The 22,569-nt window shown below is 39.9% G+C and overlaps 2 protein-coding genes across 5 annotated transcripts; both read left to right on the top strand.

Annotated features, from left to right (window-relative positions):
* Window positions 1–739: 739 nt before the first annotated feature.
* LOC145478681 (insulin-like peptide 03) lies at window positions 740–7,774 on the top strand. Of its 2 annotated transcripts, none has more exons than XM_081456782.1 (4): window positions 740–856; window positions 6,059–6,128; window positions 6,553–6,666; window positions 7,480–7,771. In XM_081456782.1, the coding sequence occupies exons 2-4, from the start codon at window positions 6,059–6,061 to the stop codon at window positions 7,632–7,634; spliced, it is 339 nt and encodes a 112-aa protein (XP_081312908.1). In that variant the 5' UTR covers window positions 740–856; the 3' UTR covers window positions 7,635–7,771. The 2 variants fall into 2 exon arrangements, with proteins under 2 accessions (XP_081312908.1, XP_081312907.1); XM_081456781.1 differs by lacking the exon at window positions 740–856 and adding an exon at window positions 5,926–5,958 and having other exon boundaries at window positions 7,480–7,774.
* Window positions 7,775–7,912: 138 nt separating this feature from the next.
* On the top strand, window positions 7,913–19,602 carry LOC145478683 (uncharacterized). Of its 3 annotated transcripts, none has more exons than XM_081456785.1 (3): window positions 7,913–10,026; window positions 15,476–15,545; window positions 17,012–19,602. In XM_081456785.1, exons 2-3 carry the CDS (start codon window positions 15,476–15,478, stop codon window positions 17,143–17,145), a joined length of 204 nt encoding a protein of 67 aa, XP_081312911.1. In that variant the 5' UTR covers window positions 7,913–10,026; the 3' UTR covers window positions 17,146–19,602. The 3 variants fall into 3 exon arrangements, with proteins under 3 accessions (XP_081312911.1, XP_081312909.1, XP_081312910.1); XM_081456783.1 differs by having other exon boundaries at window positions 7,913–10,506; XM_081456784.1 differs by lacking the exon at window positions 7,913–10,026 and adding an exon at window positions 11,583–14,278.
* Window positions 19,603–22,569: the final 2,967 nt, after the last annotated feature.

Below are 22,569 nucleotides of genomic sequence, written 5' to 3'. Positions count from 1 at the left end.
GCCACTGCTTGCGAAACTGAAGAGAATCCACGAAAGTAGATTCCTGTAAACATTTGCGTAAAGCTTAAGCTATATAAATCCCAACTGTAAATACACGCCAAGAATATTTGGTTGTACAAATTAGCCACACACCACTACGTGACACCAAACTGTGACGTGGCGTGACGTTAATGAATCGCTATTTTAGGAATGCCCAAACAAGAGCGCGGTATTTGTCTGATCATAAACTAATCCCAATTTTAGGCAAAAGTGCATAGGCAAGATAGTAGTAATAAGAGGAAGTTTTGCTGTTTAACTGGATTCTTACTTTAGCTCGTGCTTACCTTTTAGTTTTGTCGTTAAACGAGTTCGTGCGTTGAATTCCATTTCCAGGTTTTCACACGTGACTGCCGTGACATAAGCGTCGTGTCTTCTGGAATGTCCCGGAATTTGATTTCGTAAGACAGACAAATCACGGTAGTTCTTATTCTACAAAGCAAAGAAGCGAAAAAGAGTCATTCCTCATTGCTTGACGGATGTTTTCGTCTATTTATAAACGTAATTATTATTTAAAAATAATAAAAAAACACAGACCCTGCGGCGGCCACTGAGGTTAGATAGATGTGACCTTGAGGCCGCCGATAATAACAACAGGAAGTAACGGCATGTCATCAGTTTCATTTGTTTTGGTTTTCCACGCCCTTCCCGCCTTACTCAGGCCATAAAAAGCGCCAGTCCTCTGTAGTTGGCTAGTTTTAATCGTATTTTAATAGCGTCAACACCACTCTTGACTACATTCTCCTCCAAAAACACTCGAGTCGCCTGGTACTACAAGAGCAAAGCTTGGAGGTCCTATAGAAGTTGATTGATTTTGAAGGTAAGTGGTATCATAGAAGATTCAACACGCAGTTGAGATATTTTGTAAGCGAAGTTTAAGACAAACAAAGATCTAGACAAAAAGCGCAGATCATGGTCGGGATGTAAAACGAGCTGTGAAGCGTCGCGTGAAGAGAGGCAGTTTCAGTGAACCTATTTGTTAAAACTATCTGCGACGGTTCTAGTGAAAGGTGTCGTAGAATATTACAAAAAATAGCCGAGTAGATGACATCTTTTACAGCTCCTCCGTTGGCATAAAAAAAATGAGCTTCCAACCTCTACATTATATAGTAACTGCGGTCAAACGCTGGAACAAAAGACTGTATTTAGATTTTGCTTCCATTTTGGACAAGAAACAAGTAAAAGTTCTTCTTTGTTGGATTTTGAGGATAGTGAAACTGTGGATCTTTAAACAACACTAAAAAAAATAGAACTGTTTCACAAAGAATGACTAAGGCATTAGTCAACGTGACAAGGGCAGGAAAAGCTTGATCAAGGCCGGGAGGCATAAGTACAAAGCGTTAATTAACTAAGTTAGTGCGGAAAACATGCGGGCCAAATTCGTGTTTGATCCCTGTTTCTCACTTAAACCAGCTGGTTCGAAACACAAAGGTGTTGTGCTGTTAAAACTGTTCACCGTAAAAAACGCCTCTTGCTGAAAGAAAATCAAATCAGATGGTTTTTGTGTGTGTTTTTCAAGACTATATATTCAAGGAAAACTATTTAGTAAAATATCAAACGAAGAAAGATCTTCCAGCTGGGATAATATTTGTTCAGAAGAAGCTTAGAAATATTGTTTACTGCAGTTGAAAAACGGTTTAAAAATTTAGCAAGTCAATTTGAAGCCAAATGGCCGGGTTTTCTCAGTATTCAGACAAGACCCAATGGGCCTTCCTCCGGATTTCCGTTGATTTTATTTTATTTTATTTTATTTATTTATTTTTTTTTTTGAAATCCAGAGAAAAAGTTTTCAGGGGTTTAGATCAAAGACTTTTCCAGCAACGCTGCGTTATTGTTACATTGTAATAAAGTTATGTTACGATATAGTTGATTCATGTTATAGACGAAATCAACGGCTTTCCGAGGGAGCCTTGAGCACACATTGTTTGGCGACACAGCATCGATCTTTTGAAACCTATAGTTTTTCACAACCGGTCAAGTTTCACGTTCAAAACTTCGCAAAGTGAATACCAAAGACATTTTAACATCTTTTCTTTTTATATTTAGGAATTTTAAAAGCTCCATACCAGACAAAATCTCGGATTCTTTTTGGCTACATAAACCGCAAATCTTCTTAGCGAAGTGAAACATTTAGCCAACCAGATTACGCCGGCTAAAATCGTGGGCGGTATTCGTTGAAATGTTATTTCAAAGTAAGTTGATTTTGTAGGAGCGGCTCAGCTTTGATGTTTTATCCTTTAATGGAGTTGATTCTTGTTAATCAGGAATGTTTCGCCTTAAGTTTGAAATCCTGTTAATTATTTCTTGGCGAGTATTGTGCGCCAGACGCGCGCGTTTGAGATAGCTCACACAACAGGGGGAGGAGTGGGGGGATGAAAGGGTAGTTCTCAAAATTTTCGTGGGGGTGTGTCCATTTCAACCAAAAAGTGTGATTTTACCCTGCTACCCATATCAGACCTGTACTTAACGTCAACGATACTCTATATTCTCTATTTTAGACCAGACTATACCCGGGAACTACGTTAGTTTGCTTAGAATATCTGAGAAAGGGCTTCAAACTCCCGGTGTTCATCAAGTCGCACTTGCTTTTCGAGAGAGGAATAATATTCGATATGGGCTTTCCTGGAATCCAGGACAGATATGCACAAAATACACCCTAGATATTTCAGATCAAAACTTTCAAAGTCTATATTCCGTTGAAGACCAAGACGGCTCAAAATTCACACCCTTTTCACCACACATATCTATATAGTTCATGTATCACCCCCCCCCCGGAACCCATACCTCGTGTAACGAACGCCAAGTATTTGACTATACCTTCTCAGTTTCAACCCTAAACTGTCTCATAGTCTCGTCTATGAACTGTTACAGGGTTGATTATCTTACTATAAACCGTCACGGATGTCAAATTAAAACATTTGACTAATAAGACCGTTGCTGATCATATGAGTGTTGCTTTGTACAAATGTTACTGTACTCCCTGCAAGTTTAACAAATGTTGTTCCGGCAATTTACGGCCAACGTCACGAACGGTTCCTTCACGAGACCATCACGGAACCGTCATATCTATTACCAATTTAGACCATCCCGGGTTTTCGGCTATCACGGGAATCACCAAAGTTCCTTTGCTAGTTATATAATCAATTAAGTTAGTAGTCCTTTGAACGTTTCAGAGGCCAAAGTTGAGAGTCGCACACGATAATCCTCAGGTCGCGGGAGACAAAATGAAAATATTTTCAAGGTTTGGTCCGTGCTGGGATGTTGAAGTGGTCCTCAGACATTTCCTTGATTATGAGAATTTCAGAAAGGTAGCTTTTGAATTAATTTAACTGAGAAACTCTTCACGTGCGAAGCCGCCGAAGGAACGTGCGAAGTCGCGTGCAAAGCCGGTCATGTGAGCTCAGAGTCAAAGTGGAAAACACCATGAAATCCTTGTAATCAGTGTAGGCGCGACTGTCAAAGAAACGAAATACAATAGTGGAAAACAACCCTTTCCAGCGATTTTCGTGGCCTAAGCAAGGAGTTTGAAAAGCGTGGATAAGAGAATCAAGACATCTCTTAGTCTTGATACCCTGCGACGCGTTTTCACAGTCGCAGGTGCATTGGTGTTATATCAGCTACCTTCTCACTGACAAGCTCTGAATATTTGGTTGTCTTCGTCCGCGAAGGACGAATATCGTCATTATTCGCAGAAAAAAGGCTAGGGCAACAGGCGTTACGTGTATACACAAGCCTCTTCAACAATTGTAACTGCATCAGGAAAACGTGACCAGATGACCGCTTGAGAATACGCCGTATTGTAGAGTTTTGGAGCAATTTTCCACTCGAGATCTCATCAGCCTTGAATAGCTCACATTCTAGTTTAACATCTTTTTGGAAGCAAAAGGAGTGAAAACTTTCATCAGGTATTTACAATATGAAATAATGCTTTGAACGTTTTGCTTTTTTTAAATAAGAGCTTAAAGTCTGATAGGCTGGCGCTTATAGAATTTCAGCTTCGTTTATTTTATTTTATTTTATTTTATTTCTTTCCATTGCACTGACGGGAGAGAGAGTAAAAAACAAATATTTGCAACTTGACAAGCAGCCAAATAGTTATCGTGTTTCAATAATGTAGTAAAGATCTGCAGAAACCAAGATGCAGTTTCGCCTTTAACAACAAAAAAAGTTAATTACCTCTGGGATATTCCCGCGAGTAAAAGGGAGGCGGGACGCTGGGGGTGGGGGGAGGTGGGAAGGTAGGGAGATGGGAGGGGGTAATTTCCGTAGCAATGCAATCTCTAAATAAGGATATTGTGTCCGAGTCCGACTGTCTTCGTTTTCGAAAGATGGGGCGGGGAGGATTTTGAAGCCCTTCTCAAATGTGTACACAAACCCCGCCATTCCCGGGTAACTTAACGGGTATCAGCACCAATCTTCGATTTTAGGGCCAGGGGCCCGTTTCTGGAAACCCCCGGAAACTTTTCGGGCCCGTAAGGCCATAGCAAAATCTCGAACCTTACGATTACAGAGCTGTTTTATTGACATATTCTTAATATGAACAGAGGTTCCCTTCATACAAGTAGTATCAGGCGTACACACTTCTCCGTTGTTAGATACACATGAACTATAAATGGCTTTACGGGCCCGAATAGTTTCCAGGCGTTTCGAGAAACGGGCCCCAGGTTTGAAAAAACGGACAAGGATGAGGATTATTCTAGGATGTAAGAAGGTGTGTCTGGTGTCATAAGCATAAATACACAGCTTCTTTTCTGGGAAAAGAAAGAAAGAAAGCTAAGGAAAGAAAGCAAACAAACACGCCCTAGTAACAAAAAAAATCACAACACGCTTATGACAATACAGTAACCTTTCTCGGACAAAAGGTGTCGCTCTCGAGATTTTGGAGTCAATCGCCGAAAAAACTGAGCACTGATTACGAGTAAACTATCTCAACAAAATTCATGGCAAGTATTGATAGCTTTTGATTGCGTTTTCAATTGCTATTTGAATGGGTGATACGCTTATCTTTAATTACCTCACAATTTGCGCTTCACTTTTTTTTGTCCTGCTCGATTACTCAATGTCGCTTTGTCAGTCACAGATCGTAGACAATAACTTTTAATTCAGGAAAAGCGAGTTTGTCAGCAACAAACATAAATCAACTTTCTCACACGGTCATGCAACTTCTGAGGCACCATATAAGCATTCCTACTGCAGCAAAATCATGCACTAAATTAACGAAAGTGAATGGTGATTCTACGTTTTTACTCAGGTGTCAGTGATGTTTTTCAAAGAGACAACGTCGACAAAATACAACGGCCGACTACGTGACTAATGACTCACACGTCGCAGTTCAAATAAAAATGGGAATATGAAATGTTCCGGATTTCCTTTGTAAAACAAACTGCATTCATTTTGCGCTTATCAACGTAATTATGTACATCAAATAAATCTGAAAATATGTCGAAATGGCGATGGGCGCACGCGACATTGGCTTTAACTAACTATTTATCATTTATTTATGGTCGTATTTTGTTTGCCCAGAGTTTGCAAACAGAATGTTTCAAAAGTTTTAGTTTTCGTGGAAATCCACGGCCGGGTTCACCTTTCGTAACAAACATTAATTTCAGCTTTTATGCGACTCAAAGATAGTTCTGCTCTCCTGCCCTTTTTAGAGACTTACAGCATATGATGTACTCTCCACGTCTTTTAAATGGTAAATAGCAACGCCTCAATGAATCAATATTACCTCTACGTGCATGTTAAAAACTCCGGATGTTTGACAGTTTGTATAACAAAAGCGCCTGTTTTGCAACCCACGTATATCCGCTTAGCAGTTCAGTTATAACAGTTTCAAGCGAACCCTCCGATACAACACGTTCTCGCTAGTATTCAGTTCCCAACATTCTGGAAGTTAAAAACTTGATGTTATTGAGCCTAAAGGTTCTCTAGATTGAACATTTTAAACTAACAATTTAATTGATCAGTCGGCTATAATTATTAGACCGGGATTTTGATGTTTTATTTCTCTTTTATTTTTCAGATGAAGAACGCATGTTTCTGGAGCATTGTGGCACTCGTGGCAATTGCTTTGTGTCTTGAAACGGCAAAAGGTATAACAAAAGTCACCAATTGTCGAGAGTACTTTCTCGCGATTCGTTTGAATCACCAAGTAAGAGGCGTAACAAAAAAGCACATAACACTTCTCGTTCGACAATCTTGTCGAATAATGCAATCTTGTCGAATAATGCAAAGTTTTCAATTGGATTTTCATCTGACCAGTTTGGCGCTTCTTCAGTCTGACCAACCTTTTTTACCTATAAAATTGGAATGCCCTGCTCTGTGAACATCAATCCAGTTTGCATACGCGCAATAGATGTGTCAGTTGTACAGGAGGAATCTCGTTCCACGCAGCACACTGCCATCACAGGAGAAAGAGAAACTTTCTTTTCCCTAACAGTTCCTTCGTTTGAACTGAGACTACAATATAAATGTGTAGAATTCGTGGCGTGATAACTCTTCTTTGTACTTTGACAGGAAAGCTGTATAAGCTAAACGAGGTAGGATCACGTAAAACTGTCGCAATATTCTGCGGAGACCGAATCCGAGCCCGTTTTGACCAGTTGTGCCCCCAAGGAGTTAGAAAGCGAAGTAAGTTGACCGCAATAGCCATTTTCACGGTTAATTTTTCTACAATATAATCCAAAATATTTTAAAAGTCCAATGTGGGTATTGTGTTTATTATCTTTCAAATAATTTTTTGCAACACGCCGGATTTAAAACTGGGGAACATCGTTCGTAATTGCATATTCCCCAGTTTTAGCTGCAAGCTGAGTCATATTCAGTCACCTGACGCGTTCAGACTAATCGCGTCCGAGCGAAAATATTTCATGGTTTATAAGGGATAATAGCGGAGCTCCTGTGCGCCGAAGTCGTGCCGCTGAACAATTACATAAGACATAAGATCCTGTGATAGCATTAACGTTTTTAAAGAGAAATGCGTCAAGCTTATAAAGAAGGGGTATGCAAATATTGAACATTTCACAATTTCTTAGTGTCCTCTAACTCTTTGTATCGCATGCACCAACAAGATTTTAGTCCATTTTATTGATGTTAGTAATTTTACCAGTTTTATACTTATTATTATTCATAGTTAGATATTTTTAAAATCATTGTGATTTATATTTTAATTGTTTAAGGGAGGGCCACGAGTTTATCAGTCAATGACTGTAAAGTGTTTTTACCCTCATTAAATAAAGTTACTTACTTACTTACTTACATGCTCACAATTGATCATTCTTTGAGTTTCTTATCCAAGAAAAACAAATCCCCTTTTTTCTTTATCGTTTAGTTGTTGCAATCTGGAGCTCCGCGTTTAGGCTTGGCTATATCTATATTATGTGGTAATATAAGCCTGAAATTGATTAACGCTTAGCTAATTCTCTTTGTTTGATGATTTGTTAGGATCAGCGTTGATGGACGAACAGGAGGCGCTGAGTTTTCTTAACTACCGGTCACCAAGAAGTGCTGCAGACGGTTCCACATCCGGTCGCACAAATATTGTTGAAGAATGTTGCCAGGAAGGTTGTGCAAGTGAAGAAATCCTTGAATACTGTTGATAGCGGACTTGAACACTTAAAAAAATAGTAACTTATTTAACAGAGGTGTTGTATATCGGTTGTATATTGTATTTTAAGATGTATTTGTCTAGGAGAACGTATAACAACAATAAACAAGAGAGAATGAACTTTCTTGGAAAACGATAAAACTAGATTTTTAAATTACATATATATATAAATAGAAACAAATAATAAAAATGCTAGGTTATTCAGTTAAACTCAAAATATCAAGTTATTTTGTATTCTGACAAAGTCGAAGATTTTCACCCGTCAATCCAACGCCACCTTAACAATTATAGCTAGAGTAACACTGGATTTTAAGTTGGATATAACGCGCGCTCTCATTGGTTGAATCTAACATGCGCAATTATGGGTTGTTTCGTCTCGGGAGGCCTCAAAATTCTCGAGCCGAGTCTCCGATACGACATACGAACAGCAAAAGTATGAAAAAGAGCGAAACAGTTTCGTTTTGTTTGTGCTCAGTTATGTTTATGTTGTCGTACCTTCGCTTACTTAATGCTTATGTTTTTGTTTAAGCGCTTAAGAAAACCAGCAGGACCCCATCCTACAAGCGTATGTCACAACATTTTTACAGATCGGTCTATTTTTAGGCTTCTATTCCCGCGAAATAGGTCAGTTCCGGTCTACATGAGCGCGCATTGGTAAGGAAGAAAATGGCTTAACCCGCATCAGGACACCGTCACTTCTTCCGGTGAAATGATGACGTCAGTTAAAAATTAAGTCCGTGTTTGGGATTGGTTACTGAGGTTGCTGTGGGGGCGGGGGGAGTCCTGAATTCGCGGTAAATTCAAACTAAAGATAGATTGGACTGTGAAAACGCCGTGACAGGAATATGGGATAACTGCACGCTCCCAGTGATGGGCTCCTGAAACCAGACGATTAAGCCTGCTTTCATTGTATGCTTGGGGACCGCGGCGGGGTTGGTGGGGAGATCAGTACTCAACAGTTACTTGCGTAGAGGTGCTACAGAGCCATTCAAACCCTGACCCGCTTCAAGCGGGTCAGGTTTTTTCTCCGGGAAATCTCTGATTTTCCTTCCTTACCTTATATTAAAGATTACTCACCATTGCGACCCGGTTTACGAACCTTAAATTTGTGAATATGCCACAATCTATCGCAAATGAGATCTGTGTTTGTGGCTGGATTTAGTTGCTAGGAAAAACTGACAGGAAATGCCTTGAAGAGTTTAATCATGTTTGAAATCGGTACAACACCCTTAAAACCACACCCTATCTCAGAGCCACTCTGTCCAGCAGTAGCTTGCGAGCAGCAAAGGCGAAGCCACGAGCGCGGAGTCGGCGTACAGCGGCACTTCCCCGGATCCGATCACAAATAATTTTCACGAAATGACCAAATAATTGTATGAGAAGGAGATCTACTGCCAAGTCAATATCGCTGTGTTTTCAGCTACACCTGCTGTGTGTAACACTGAAACACAGTCCGATGAAAGAATAAAGGGGCAGCTAACTGCCTGGTGGTGAGTGGTACCTCGCGTGCGTTTAAGCTTAAGATTACCCAGGAGGTTAGTCAATGGATACGTTTTATTCCGGAAAAACGCTGGCAAAACCGTAACAAGAAAAGAAAACTGGAAACACGCCTGTCAGAATACGGCATAAATTTACAAGAGCTTTCACTAGTGCATTTATAGTAAAGAGTTTTTTTTATATAAAACCTGTTAACTCAGTGATAACCTCTAACCTGTGTAGATAACACTCTGTTATGGTGATTCAGATGAAAACCATCGGTCTTTTTTTGGTCATTTTGGTCACTTCAGTTTCTTGAACTTTGGCTCTTTAGGTCGGAACATATTTGGTTCGAACAACACCGTCCGCTCTATAAACACTTCTACGTCTTGTGCCAAACAAGGTAAAACGCAGTTTTACAATACATTCAATTCATGACCTTTTACTCGATACCTACGTAGCTATAATACATTGCCGGACTCTAAGAACTGGAAATGCGAGTCTATAATAAAGTAGGAAAATTTCGAGAGGCGATCCGATACATGTCAGCCCAAACTGTTGAACAACAAAAGAAAAAGATAACGTAGAGAGTGGAAAAAACAATGAACAAGCCAAACAGACTGTGAACGCATGGGGAAATTCCCAGTTTTGTTGGCTAAAACTCGACGCGACAAATATTTACTTTACGAGGGTGTTCAGTAGACCTGGTATTGACGGTTTTCCCGTGAACTCAAGTAACTGACTACTAAATTAACACACTTCACAAGACGAACAGAAGGCTTTGTCAGTTACACATTGAGTTTGTATGTTTCTGTCAGTTAGCATTTCCTGAAGTACTCTTGTGGAAAAATGGATGCGTTAGCTGACGTGAATCCTTTTTAAAAGCAGGCAGTTTGAACACAAATGAAGTGAGTGTCGACCAAAGCTTTCTTCGCCGTATTTTCCCGCTTGTTAATTTGCTTTTCCCGCGTCAGTCGCTGGTTTTCTTCCACTTGACTTGCGTTCTGTACAAAACAGCTGAGCAAAGGCAAAATTATTCTTAGGTACCCCGCCCGCTGGAGTTTAAAAGTGTAAAAGGATATTTTGTTCAGTGTTGACATACGAAAAATATCAATACAATGGTAGTTAACGGAAGAGTGTTTAACGAACAAAAGACGTTTGTAGAAACAGGTTAAACTTCAAATGATTGTGCCATATTTTTACAACACACAAAAGGTGCCCTTTTTTGTTTTGCGGCCACGTGGTTCCGAGGCGAATGTGAATAAAAAGGAAGTTCATCTCATTTCTCGAATCCTGATACGGCAGTAGAAACCGCCGCGCGCGTTAACAGCGGGTTTAAGCTGGTTTTGGAGGACACATTCCCGCCAAAATTGTGAACGGAACACAAGGTACGTAAAAAGCAGTTTGATATAAAATCAAGATTTATCACAAGCCTGATCAAACATACTCGTTGTGCTTTTTTTAGGATAGATCTAGTGTTTCCCACAGACGATTAAACAACAACATGGCACAAACGATAAAAGAAACGTTTTCAGTTTTAGCTTCGTAGAAAAATTGCTTAGCTATAAATTATGACGTTACGTTTTAGAACAAGGGTGTCAAGAAATCCCTTAACATTTTTCTTCTTCTTCCAGACTTATTTACATTTCTCTCACCGAGAGTCAAAACTGACTTAATCTTCTGTCATTTTTATAACAAGTGCAGTATAGTTGAGGATACCTTTGCTTATTTTCACATATGACGCGGACAATTTTCAGCTTTATGTTATCAATGAGGCAAACCGTTATGCTTCATTCTGGTAACAAGGGCTTGCGTAGTTCGAAACGTAATGCCTCGCCGAAACTGAATAAGAACACAAAAGAGTACGCCGACAATTGTTAACATTTACATTTATCATTTTCCCCAAATATTATATTACCATTATTCAGTTTTAAAATTAGAACCACCAATACGGTACATGGAAATTATAAGAATGATCGGTAGAAATCGAGGTTTCGTTCTAGTTATAGACTCCACAAACGGTATCAATAATAACATAATAAGATATTGACTTGATGTACGAGAAATACTGCGGGAGACATGTCGATGTTGTCTATGTTCATTAGTGTTTGGTGCGTAAAAGATATTTGTTTTACACGTTTCGCTTTCTCTTGGAACATCTAGAGAAGTTTGAAAGTCTAAATCGCTAATTAGTTCAGCTTCAAATAAAATTCGAGACTTAGTCGGGCTATGAAAAAACACTTAATATTGTATTGGACTATTTTTCCAGCTGCAGTCATTATTCCTGGCTTTTATCATCAATTGAGGTTTAATCTAGAAGCTGTTTAATCTCTTTACAAACTACAAAAATTTGCATGTAAAATTAAATTTTCAGATCATTGAAATAGCAATGTATTGATAACCATGTATTGCTGTCAATATATGATATTGAAAAGCTTCCTAAGAAGACGGATTTTGCTCATCGTAATTGAAAAAGTAAAGAAACAGTCTGGAGTAACTTCGTACTATTTTCTGTTTTATTTCGTTGTAAGTTGCTATACAAAGAGTTCTTATGTTCCTGTTTCTCTGAATTCGCTAAGTGATTCAAGAGAAATCAGGCACCGAAAAACTTACACGTGTGTGATTCTGAATAGATAAAAATCACATGCCAGTAAGGGACTAAGGGCGAGTATTAACTACGTTGCAAATCGTTTGTTCAGTCGAAAATTACTGTATTGGATAACACTAAAACCAAAAAATATATATTCATTTCACACTCCATTTTTGCTTTGTTCCATCACACAAATTCGTTTCATCAGTCACTTAAGGTAATAACCAGGAAGTACGACAATATAGGTTATTTTTAAAGGAAATGAATCTGTCAGCGGCACATCTCTATCAAAATCTGCTATGGAGCGCCTTATGCATGCTTTAATTTCTTGAAAACTTGATTACTGCAACATTATTCTTTATGGTCTTCCCTCTTACAAGCTGGAGGAACTACAACCATGGCAAAATACAGCTGTAAGGCTGAATGCCTGAGTGTCAGAGCGAAGAAGTCAGCCTTTATCACTCCACTATTACTCCAATATTATTGAATTTACATTGGCGTGCAGTTAAAGAGAGAATAAATTTTAAAATTCTTCTTCCTCAATCCAGCCCATTTGAACGACCTTATATTTCATTACACGCCTCAATGTTTACTACGGTCAAGTAGCTCAAAACTGCTGTCTATTCCGCAAAGACTAAAACGGCTTTTTATGCATGGCGGTTGATCTTTCTTGGTTATCGCACCTCTGAAGTACCTAACAATAGTGTTCTTCTGTGGACTGCTATTAACAATGATCACGCCCGTGACAATGGGGTGACAGGCCTACACAACTCCTATCCACGTGTAAATAGCCGCTTTGAAAGTTTTGCTCGAACTAGTATATCTTTAAGGATCTGCCCCTTTTGTATGGCACGATAGGGGGATCTTTCAATATTTCGCTAAGCAATAATCCTGTGTTTTTAGGAGGACATTTCACCAGAGTAGAACCGTTAGAGGTCATAGGTCTGTGTGGCTTCCGCTGTAATCCGCGTGTAATTTGTAGAGTTTGACACTGTTTTTTACCACATGCTAGTTTTTTTTTTTTTTTTTTTTTGGCTCATTCAGTGTATTGCAAGATATGTTTTAAGTTCTCTAAATATTAGCTCTGGAGGGACAAAGTTTGAAATATTCCGTGAACATGTTGGTTCCTTGCGTTTTGTATTCATGATTACGCCGGGCCCGACTGCTTGATTAACTGTTGCAAGTTATGCTGCTTCTTACCACGGGTGTCATATTTATATTTGTCCGGCTTCGCTGTAGCTTTCCTTGTAGGAAGCTATAAGTCTGTCTTAGAGAGACGTTCTTATGTTTCTTGCATCAATTTCATCGAGCTTTTTGTCCTTCCAGTTGTTCGTTCTGGCACTGCGAATGTAAGTGTTCACGCGCAAGTCTGTGGACTGTTTGCGTGTTGTTTATGATATTGCGTGGTTTTGTTCAGGCAAAAGCTCTGAATTCAGGAGTTCTTCCTATGATTGTTCATCCAGCTCCACGTTGCAGTCGTCATTGCTTTTATTTTCTTGAGGCCGTAATAGCCTTCGATCCCATTGTACACAGCTCCCGGGGGGGGGGGGGTATTCCCTTATATGGGTTATACAGGTATGTACGGCCCCGAAGGGTGGGGTCTTTTAGCCGTTTTAGTCATAAATAGGGTATCGGTTTTTTCCATTTTAGTTATAAATAGGGTGTGGTTTTAGCACTCTAGTCTTTAATTGGGTATATTTCTTTTTTCATCGTTATCAATAAGAACGTCAACAAAAGTCCTTCATAACTTCAGTTTAAGGCAACTGCCCCAGCCGCAACGGTCATAAATAGGGTATCGTAATTTTGGCCAGGTCATAAATAAAAGGGTAGGAAAAATCGCAGATTTTGGTCATAAATAGGGTAAGGGTTTTGGGAAGTGGGCCGCACACTCCCACCCAACTTTTCTGGGAGTACTCCCGCCCCGGGACACAACTTGACCCTGTGTTTTCTATGATGGCTATAATGCTTATTGTCTCCAGCATGTGTAGTTTGAATTTATGGATAAAGCGTAAGACAGTTATGCGTTGTTATTATACGGCATATCTCCAAGTTTTGGAGGGTTGTGTAGCATATTTTGCACGCATTTCGTATGTTTATCCTTTGCTTTTGGTGTAGACTACAATTAGTCCCTCTTTCGCTCAGTCCGTCGTGCGTAACAAGGTAGAGGTTATCGTGCTAACGGTTGAGTGAAGGAAGTGTCAGCCGCTCCGTTTCGGGCTGATGATCCCTTAAGCACGTGTTAGAGACGCATGAGTAGTTTCAATTACAACGGACCAATAATTGAATCTTGATTTGACGATAACAAAAAAAAACGAGGCTAGCCATAATATTGTAGCTTATCACGCTGAAATTTCGAAACATTTACCAAAAAGTGTTAATACTTGCCTCTCAAACAAACACAATAATCAACGGAACCACACAAAATAGAACTGCTCAGACATGTGAGTTGTAACCAGGGAGAAAAAAAGATTTTCTGTTGGACCTAAAGATCAAGTTTACGTCGCCCAAAACTTACGACCGCCGCCGCCGCTATATCTCGAAGCTTAATTGAAAGGTTTTTCCGGCTTAAGGTCAGTAGACATCCAAGGTTTTAGAATGTATATAGGACAATTTTGTCAAACAGGCAGGGCACACCATTTCTTTGACGAGAAGCCCAAAAAATTAAGAAACGCGATGAAGAGTTGAACTAACTTAACATGTACATCGTGGAATAAGCTCGTCTTTTCTCCGAGATCACAATAGTTAACTTTTTTTTTTTCAATTTGAAAAAAAAAGGAACTAAAATCGAAGAAAACGAACCACATACAGTTCAAATCAAAAATTAAGTAAGATCAAATATTAACCGCATAACATCTGTTATCGGCTTTGTAAAATATGTTTATGTCTGGTGACATTAATTTGTCTCGTTATGTGCATACCTTATTTTAAGGACTTAACGCCAGGAGCGTTTATTAAAGTTAGCCTCGTAGACCCGGCGTAAATCGAATTTAGCGTTTATTTTAGCCTGCTCGTACGCTCTTCCCCGCGAAGAGCCTACGCGCAGACTACGTTTCTTTGACGCCAAGAGTTTATTAAACAAATTGATGTTGTCAGCATTTTAAAAAAGTCATTTTTAGTCTTAAATACCTAAAGTTTACTGGATTAAAAATACAATGAATTATTACCAGGATTCTATTATCAAACAAAACGAGAAACCCACATCGTCGACATTCTAATTGCCTTCGTAGCTGGCGGGATTGCTTTTGTTTTGGCGGCGAGTTGCGGGGCCGCGAGAGAATTGGTGAGGAGTCAAGCGAAAACCAAAAGAAATGAAGCAGGCGGAATTTTCACTCGCGGGTCCTCTGCTCGTAAATTCCCTCGCGGGCTTGACCCGCGTGAGAATACAATGGCGGCTCCCCGACCAAAAATCACTCGATAACAAATCCCGCCAGCTACGCAAGCTAAAAAAATTTGGTTCTCAGCTCATGCCGGTAACTGGAGTGCAGAGAGTGTCACGCAGACGTTCTTTAGCTGTCATACTGATTCAGTAAATCTCTTCGCAGCCCGTCTGAGAGTAACAGTGATCGATGGCAATCATTTATGTTAGGTCGGCTTCCAATAAACGCCAGCTATCACAATAAACACCGGAACCTCGATAATCACCACCGAGGAATCAGAAACATGCGCTCAAACTTTCCGCCCCACTTCATGAAACTCAACCATCGACGTCACTTAACTTAGCGGTTTTTCGAGTGCATAGCCATAGGCGTTTTTCTCTTATCTTTCAGATGAAGAACGCCTGTTTCTGGAGCGCTGTAACACTCGTGGCTATTGTTCTTTGTCTTGAATTAGTAAAAGGTAAGGAAAACTTCTATGCATGCAGTCCATGCAGTCAGCTATCTCTCAGATGAGGGTTGTTATTGTCTATTTATGTGAACTGCAAATTTTTTCCTTTATGACTTACTGCTCTATGTGATCCAGGCTTTTCAATTTTTTTGTTTACGGTGATCTTTTCATTTATCTCTTAACCTTCTATATATGTTTTAAAGCCCCGGGATCGCAACATTTCAACGCAACATATCGCAACATTGTTGGCCCAGCATTTGGATGCCCTTGTCAAACGGTGGCAACGTTTCAACGCAACATACGCAACATTCTTGGGTGCAACATGTTGCGCGCGTTCGGCTACCCTGTTGCAACGTGTTGTTGTTGGGTGTTGCAAATCGAATTAGTGCGCATGCCCTGGTGCAACTTTGTTGCAGGAACCTGGTCAAACGAATATAGCATCATACAAAATCCGCAATTAGAAAATAGCCCAAGGAAAATACGTGCGCTGATCGCTCGTGCTAGTTGTGTTTCTATCGAGTTTTAGTATAAATCTACTAGGGTTCTATCACGAAAGGCGTTCTCTGATTGGCTACTCTACTCACTATCTATTCTGTGATAGATAGTGAGTGGCGAAGCGGTGTGCCCTCCTTAACAAAATGAAGGCCGCTTCCTGGCGTTTTCAAAGTGTCTGCGAAGTGAATTTAGATGACGTTTTGAACGACTAGTAGATTTATACTAAAACAATTAGATTATTCGCTCTCGATTTCTATGCCTGATAGTTGACTCGGGCTGCGCCCTCGTCAACTATCGCGCGAAAGAAATCTCGAACTCATAATCTAATTGTTTAATAGAAACACGATTTTTAACCACTCAGCGCGTGTATTTTCCTTGGGCTATATTGTGAATAAGATGGAAAAACATGTTCTGTGTTTCCATCGAGTTATGGAAACACGAGTGGAAGTTTGGGAGAACTCGAAAAAGCTGTGGAAACACTGGCCTGTCGGCTCGTGTTCCCACAACATTTCTCGCTCTCCCAAACTTCCATTCGTGTTTCTATTTAACAATTAGATTATGACCTTGAGATTTCTATGAGGTGATAGTCGACTTTCACCTCATAGAAATCGAGAGCGAATAATCTAATTGTTTTAGTAGAATTCTTACTAACATTTTCTTCAGCTAACCATTTCCAATTGTTTTTATACATTGTATTTAACTTTTCGCTTTAGGAAAATCGCGTGGACTAAATTGTCGTTTGGAATTGCCTGTTGTGTACGCGCCGTCGACTCGAGTCTACTCCGTTTTAGTGGTATCTTTTAGGGGCTGAAATAAAGCTGAACCACACCCAGATTGGTCTCCTTTGGGGGTTAAATTCATATTTTCTGTCGAGCATCCCCGACCTTTTCATATGGGAGTCTCCCACCCCTCCCCCTCCCCCCCTCCCCCACTGTTGACTCCTGGACAAGCTCATAAATTCCATCCTTCTTTTGTTTCAATAGGATCTCGGATGAGAAAGATAAACGAGGTAGGACGGCGTCCAATTCATGGTCACTACTGTGGGGACACCTTCATACCCATGTACAACTCAGTGTGTCGTTACTACAGTGGAAAGAGAAAACGAAGTAAGCAATAGGTCTTTTAGTCTACTGACAAACAGACCCTACATCAACGCTTTGGGCATATTATGCCATGAGCGAGCCGGTGGTTCAGTTGTTAGCGTGTTGGTTTTTGTCAGTTAAAAATAACTCTAAAGCAGTAGATGTAGCTAGCAACCTTGCAGTTTGTTGATCCCTCAACGTTAGTGCACACTCTAACATCTAGCATTTTGACGTATGTTACTTTTGTTACCATTTTTCTGTTTTTTGCTTACAACAATTCCTGTACACCCACCCCTTCCTGATTTTACCCAGTGTTTCTGTGGAGATTTCGGAACCCCTTTATTACGCGATACCATACTTTTACAACTGAAATGCCACAAAGGTTTTGCTAGCTATATCTACTGCTCTGGAGGGATTTTTTGTACAAAAACTTCATAACCATTCCCCTCTAGTAACTATGCGAGCGAGCCGGTGGTTCAATGGTTAGAGTGTTGGATTTCAGAGAGTCGATGAATTCCGTAGTGTCTCGCTAGTCTACTGTTAGGGGAACCTGATAAAATGTTGGACGGGGGAGGGGAAGAAGGGAGGAGAGAGACTCTGATGGTCAGAAACCCAAGTTAACCGCGGGAGTTGTGGGCCACTAGGCCGTGAAGACTTACATCAGTCAACGTCCACAGATCGCCATGTTGTTATTTCTCTCTTTATTTTGATTTTCATCAACATGGCAAAATGGCCGTCTAGCTAATCGCGTGAAATCAAATTAAGGAACGAAGAGTTTATGGAGAAATTTTCAGTCAACCAAGCGGTTGGGTATCTTTTTAACAAACGATAGCGTAGCCAGAGGGAGTAATTAGAGTAATCAGATTATGCAAATGAGCAGTCGGTCGGTTAGTCGATCATCCGTAGACTTTTCAAAATGGCTTCCAAAGCAGTGAACTGATCGATCTTTGGCGTTTGGAGTCGAACAAGTGTTCCCAAATTAAAGACTATTTGGTAAACAACAAAAGTGGGTGTATAATTCGATCCCTCGATAGCTTTGACACCTTTTAACCAAAGCGTTGCGAAAAATCATGTTTTCATGCTCAAAAAATGCTTTTCTTCCGCGAATTATATCAAATCCCCACACTGTCTCATTTTCTTATATAATAGCACGTTACTTTTATGGCTCGAACATTTTTGACATTTGTTCTGTTCGTTCTATTTTCGGTTGATTTGGATCAATATTGTCAATCGGCATCAAACTCTGCCGAAACAGATGAGCCGGTTGAATATTTTTGGCGTCAAAACAAGAGGCAGAAAAGGAGGGAGAAATCAGGGTATAATTTTCAGATGTTTCATCTGAGCCATCTCCTTTGTGCTCCAAGTTTGATCACCGCTCAAAATAAAGAATCCAAGTATTTCTAAGAAGAATTAAGAATTGATCACCAAGCGAAGTAAATATTGATATCAGTCGCAACAATCCTTGATTATTTCTGGTTTCTTTTTTGTACTTTCCTGTTGTTTTGCTAGCTCAGAAAACTATTATTTTGAGGTTATTTTTGTTTACAGTGAAAGCTTTCGTAAACGGACACCTTCGGGACGCGAAAAAAGGGTCCGTAGCCAGAGCTGGCCGCTTACGAGAATGGTTCTCGTAAAGGGCCACTAGAGTTGTAATGTGTATATGGCCGCGGCTTACGGGAGCTTGCCCAGCCAACAATAAACTTTGGGAATACCAAAAATACCACCATTTCAAATGATTTTTTTTGTTTTTGATAAAACTGCCGTACTATGCGATATACGGATTATTACCGCAGCACTAACTGTAACACTATGCGATATACATGGGATTTCCTTTCGGGTGTCCGCTTACGGGAGATTAAAAACAACAGAAAAGCCTAAATCGTAAGCCCTCCAAGTGTCCACGGCCACTTACGCAAATGAATAAATAAAGAGTTTGTATCGGAGTTCAAACCGGGTTTTGTGAAGGCGTTCGTAAGTAGAGCTGTCCGCTTACGAGAGTATCCGTAAAGAGAACTTCCACCTTATCAGGAAAATGACCTTAAATATCGTGACATCTTTCTGAGCTGATTGTCTGTGAATGGTTGGTACAATATTATCAAAAGTACTAAAAACAGACGCTGACTTTGAAACAAAACGAGTAAACAAGAGAGCATGAAGAGTAAGTGAGTTAATTTCCCATATGGCCTTAATCCCAAGGTAATCACTCTCAAGTTATTTTTAGATCACTCTCAGTTTCGGAAATCCCAGGAGAGTCCAGAAATCCCCAATCCCACGACGCGGATTTTTGTTCACGTGGACAGCCCAGGCGGCTTTTCGAGTATTTTGATCCTCCACGCACACATCCACGCGACGTGCGAGGTAACGTTATCTGCGGAAGAACTGGGTACCATGTCTAAAAATAACTCAAGAAGAATTACTTTCTTACCTTACTTCCTCTCTTGGAGTAAATAGATCGTAATATGAGCAAGAAATTGTCCATCACTCACCTACCTCTCTTTTCGTTTTGTGTTGATAGGTTCTGCGTTAATAGACGAAAAGCAAGCATCAAGTTTTCTTCATCCCCGGGCCATACAAAGTAAACGATCTGGAACAAATGTTGTTGAAGAGTGTTGCACGGAGGGGTGTCACTATGAAGAAATCCACGAATACTGTTAAAAGCAAGATAGACTTTTAAACAATTAATTCATTTAACAGAGGTGTTGTATATCGCTGGTATATTGTATTTTAAGACAGATTTCTATAGAATGTTTTAATTTATAAGGCGTTTACTAAACGACGTTTGTAACGGAAATGAACAATAGAGAATTATATACTCTTGCAAAAATTAAAGGCTAGATTTTTAACAATATTGTTATGTGTTCAATCAGTGGTAAAGTTGTCTGTGCGAGGGATACGAGAGCTACAGAGACGCCAGCACACAGTGCCAATGAAAAGACTTTAAAATTATTCAAATTAATTCATACTTAACAACTTTGCAATCTTGTTTTCTACATCCTGTCAAAGCTTCTAATCATTCAGTGTTAGGTGTCTTTCCTTATGTTCTCTCTCTTAATACACCATCTCCATTAGTTTTACTCCCTGATTGATTTACTGCCCCTCGATTTCTTCTTTAAGCTAATTAAACTAACTGAGTAAACCTACGCAACACGAAAAGAACTTGCTCGTAAACGGGGCGGTACAAAACGTGGACCCCACAATCTGGACTCCTACTGTACCCCCTTTTGGACCCCATCTGGACCCCTTCTGCACACCCTTCTGGATCCCTTCTGGACCCCCATCTGGACCCCCTATTTTTTCTTCCAGAAAATACAACTTAGAACATAACTTGGTGGAGTCTATTTAATTAGTGAGTAAAATGTGAAGAAATTAATGAATTCACGAAGTGTTGTGTCTAGAATAATATAATAGCTGCGGCCGCAGTCAACTGGGTTTATTTTTTAGAAACCTGGTTAAAATTCCCAAATACCTTAACTCGGTTAAAGGTTGGTTATGACGAAACAACGGAGTTATATTTTATGAGCGGCCGCGTTGAAATAGGTTATGATTTCAATTCACGTCAAAACATGGATAAACCAACAAAACGACAGACTTGGAAAACTACGGTCTTTTAGTTTCTTGATTCTTTTTCATTGTCTTCGTGCGCTTCAGTTTCTTTACATTCACGGCTAAGGCAGTCTCTATTCCTTCTCGTGCGCACTATACACGAATTTCTAAGGCAGCTCTTTCGAACATGATGTTGATTTCTTGTAGACGTCAGAGTGTTCTCCATCGCCGTCGAACTGAATGAATCGTCCTCGAATTTGACTCTATCCAAAAAATCAGGTGTGGTTTGAGGAAATCACTAGGCTTTAATAGAGAGTACCTCCAAATGAACATCAACTCCTTTCACTAAGAACTTTGCGTATTTTTTTATTAATGACGAAAAGAAACACTCGCTTCCGAGCATCTTTATCGATAGAGAAGTGTGGATTGTGGCATCTATAGGAACTGGGAAACGTTCTCGGTCCACAGCTGTTATGTTTGGAAAATGTACTCCACTTAACATTTTTTACGAATTCATTCATTCATTTGCATTTCTTGCCCCTTCCCTTTAACGTACTCTTGTGTTCTTTGCGGAGGTCGATTTAAATTTCTTCTTCTAAGGTGAAAGAGCGCTTCCTATTCAGGCCATGGTTCAGGCGTGAGGGTTCCTGGCAAACTTGACTGATATGGTATAACCGACACATATAAGAAAAAAAATAAAAATCCGCTGTAGTAATGCAACTGTTTCGAACTGTTGTTACCACTCGCCATGTTCAGAAGAAGATTATGCACTTGTTTACGGTTCTTCACGCAAGAGTTAAAGATCCGTAAATTTTGGATTTCATGCTGTGGCTGGTGAATCTAAAACAAAAGCTGCGTAGATTCCAACACATGAGCATATTCACTTTACAACACGCAGCTGAGCTGCACGCGGCACGTGCGGAGTTGTCGTGAAGTGACAATACAGCTGAATCCCAGCTGAGTTTGTGAGTGACTCACCAGTAAAACCCGGCAGCGCTGTGAAGAGTGATTCATTACCTCAGTTTTGTTCACTGTTGTACAACATCAGCAGCACTAAAAACAGGTAAATCAACACAGTAACTGTCTTTCAGCATGCCACCGAAAAAAGCAAAGCATCACTGTAAGAGTGTTTCCCTTCTCCGAAGAAACGAGAAAAAAGTAGCACTCAATCGACGTAAATGTCTTCTTTTTTATTTTCAGATGGAGCGATTTAATAGAAGATTCTTCATCGTGTTGATTCTTCTTGTTTCAGACGTTCACGTAAATCGAGGTAATAATTCAACTGGTTTATTGCCTGGTAGAGCGCTTTATAATTTCGCTGCCGAAAGTAATTGGTTTTGATTTTACTACGGTTTGAGACTTGACTGAGTAGTCTAATTGCTAAGAAATTGGTTTGGTTTTGGTTTTAATACACTCAATTGAAAACCGCTCTTAGATGTATGTTTAAGTTCCTCAATTGGATATGTTCTCTGTTTCGATTTAGCTCTCTTAGTGAAAACCAATGAAGCTGGTCAGCGGCCAATCCACGGATTCTACTGCGGTCATCAAATAAAGAATGTCTACTTTAAAGTGTGTACTCAGGCAAGGAGAATAAAGAGTAAGTGAGCAGCTCCATCGTTTTCCATTTTGTCTTTGGTAAAAGGAGAAGACCGCTTGGTAAAAACGCCTTTGGCAAGCCTATTAAGTGACTCAGTAATGGGTTCGGTTTTTACCGTTTCACGGTAGTCCTTGGGATGTTGCTCTAGTGTGGTTTGTCTAACTAACAAGTGATTTTAAACTGATTTAAACATGGCCATGTGGGGGACTACTGCTACTAACCTGTTCCACGGTTATAACGAGTTACATTTTGGTCGTTTGTGTAGGGTCTGTGCTGGCGGATGAAAAAAAAGCCAACAGTTTTCTTCGTCGATTCGACA

This window comes from Orbicella franksi, chromosome 2 (genome assembly GCF_964199315.1).
Source record: "Orbicella franksi chromosome 2, jaOrbFran1.1, whole genome shotgun sequence".
Classification (NCBI taxonomy): Eukaryota; Metazoa; Cnidaria; class Anthozoa; order Scleractinia; family Merulinidae; genus Orbicella; species Orbicella franksi.
The sequence above is the reverse complement of the archived record's forward strand: the minus strand, read 5'-3'. Positions and strand labels throughout refer to the sequence as shown.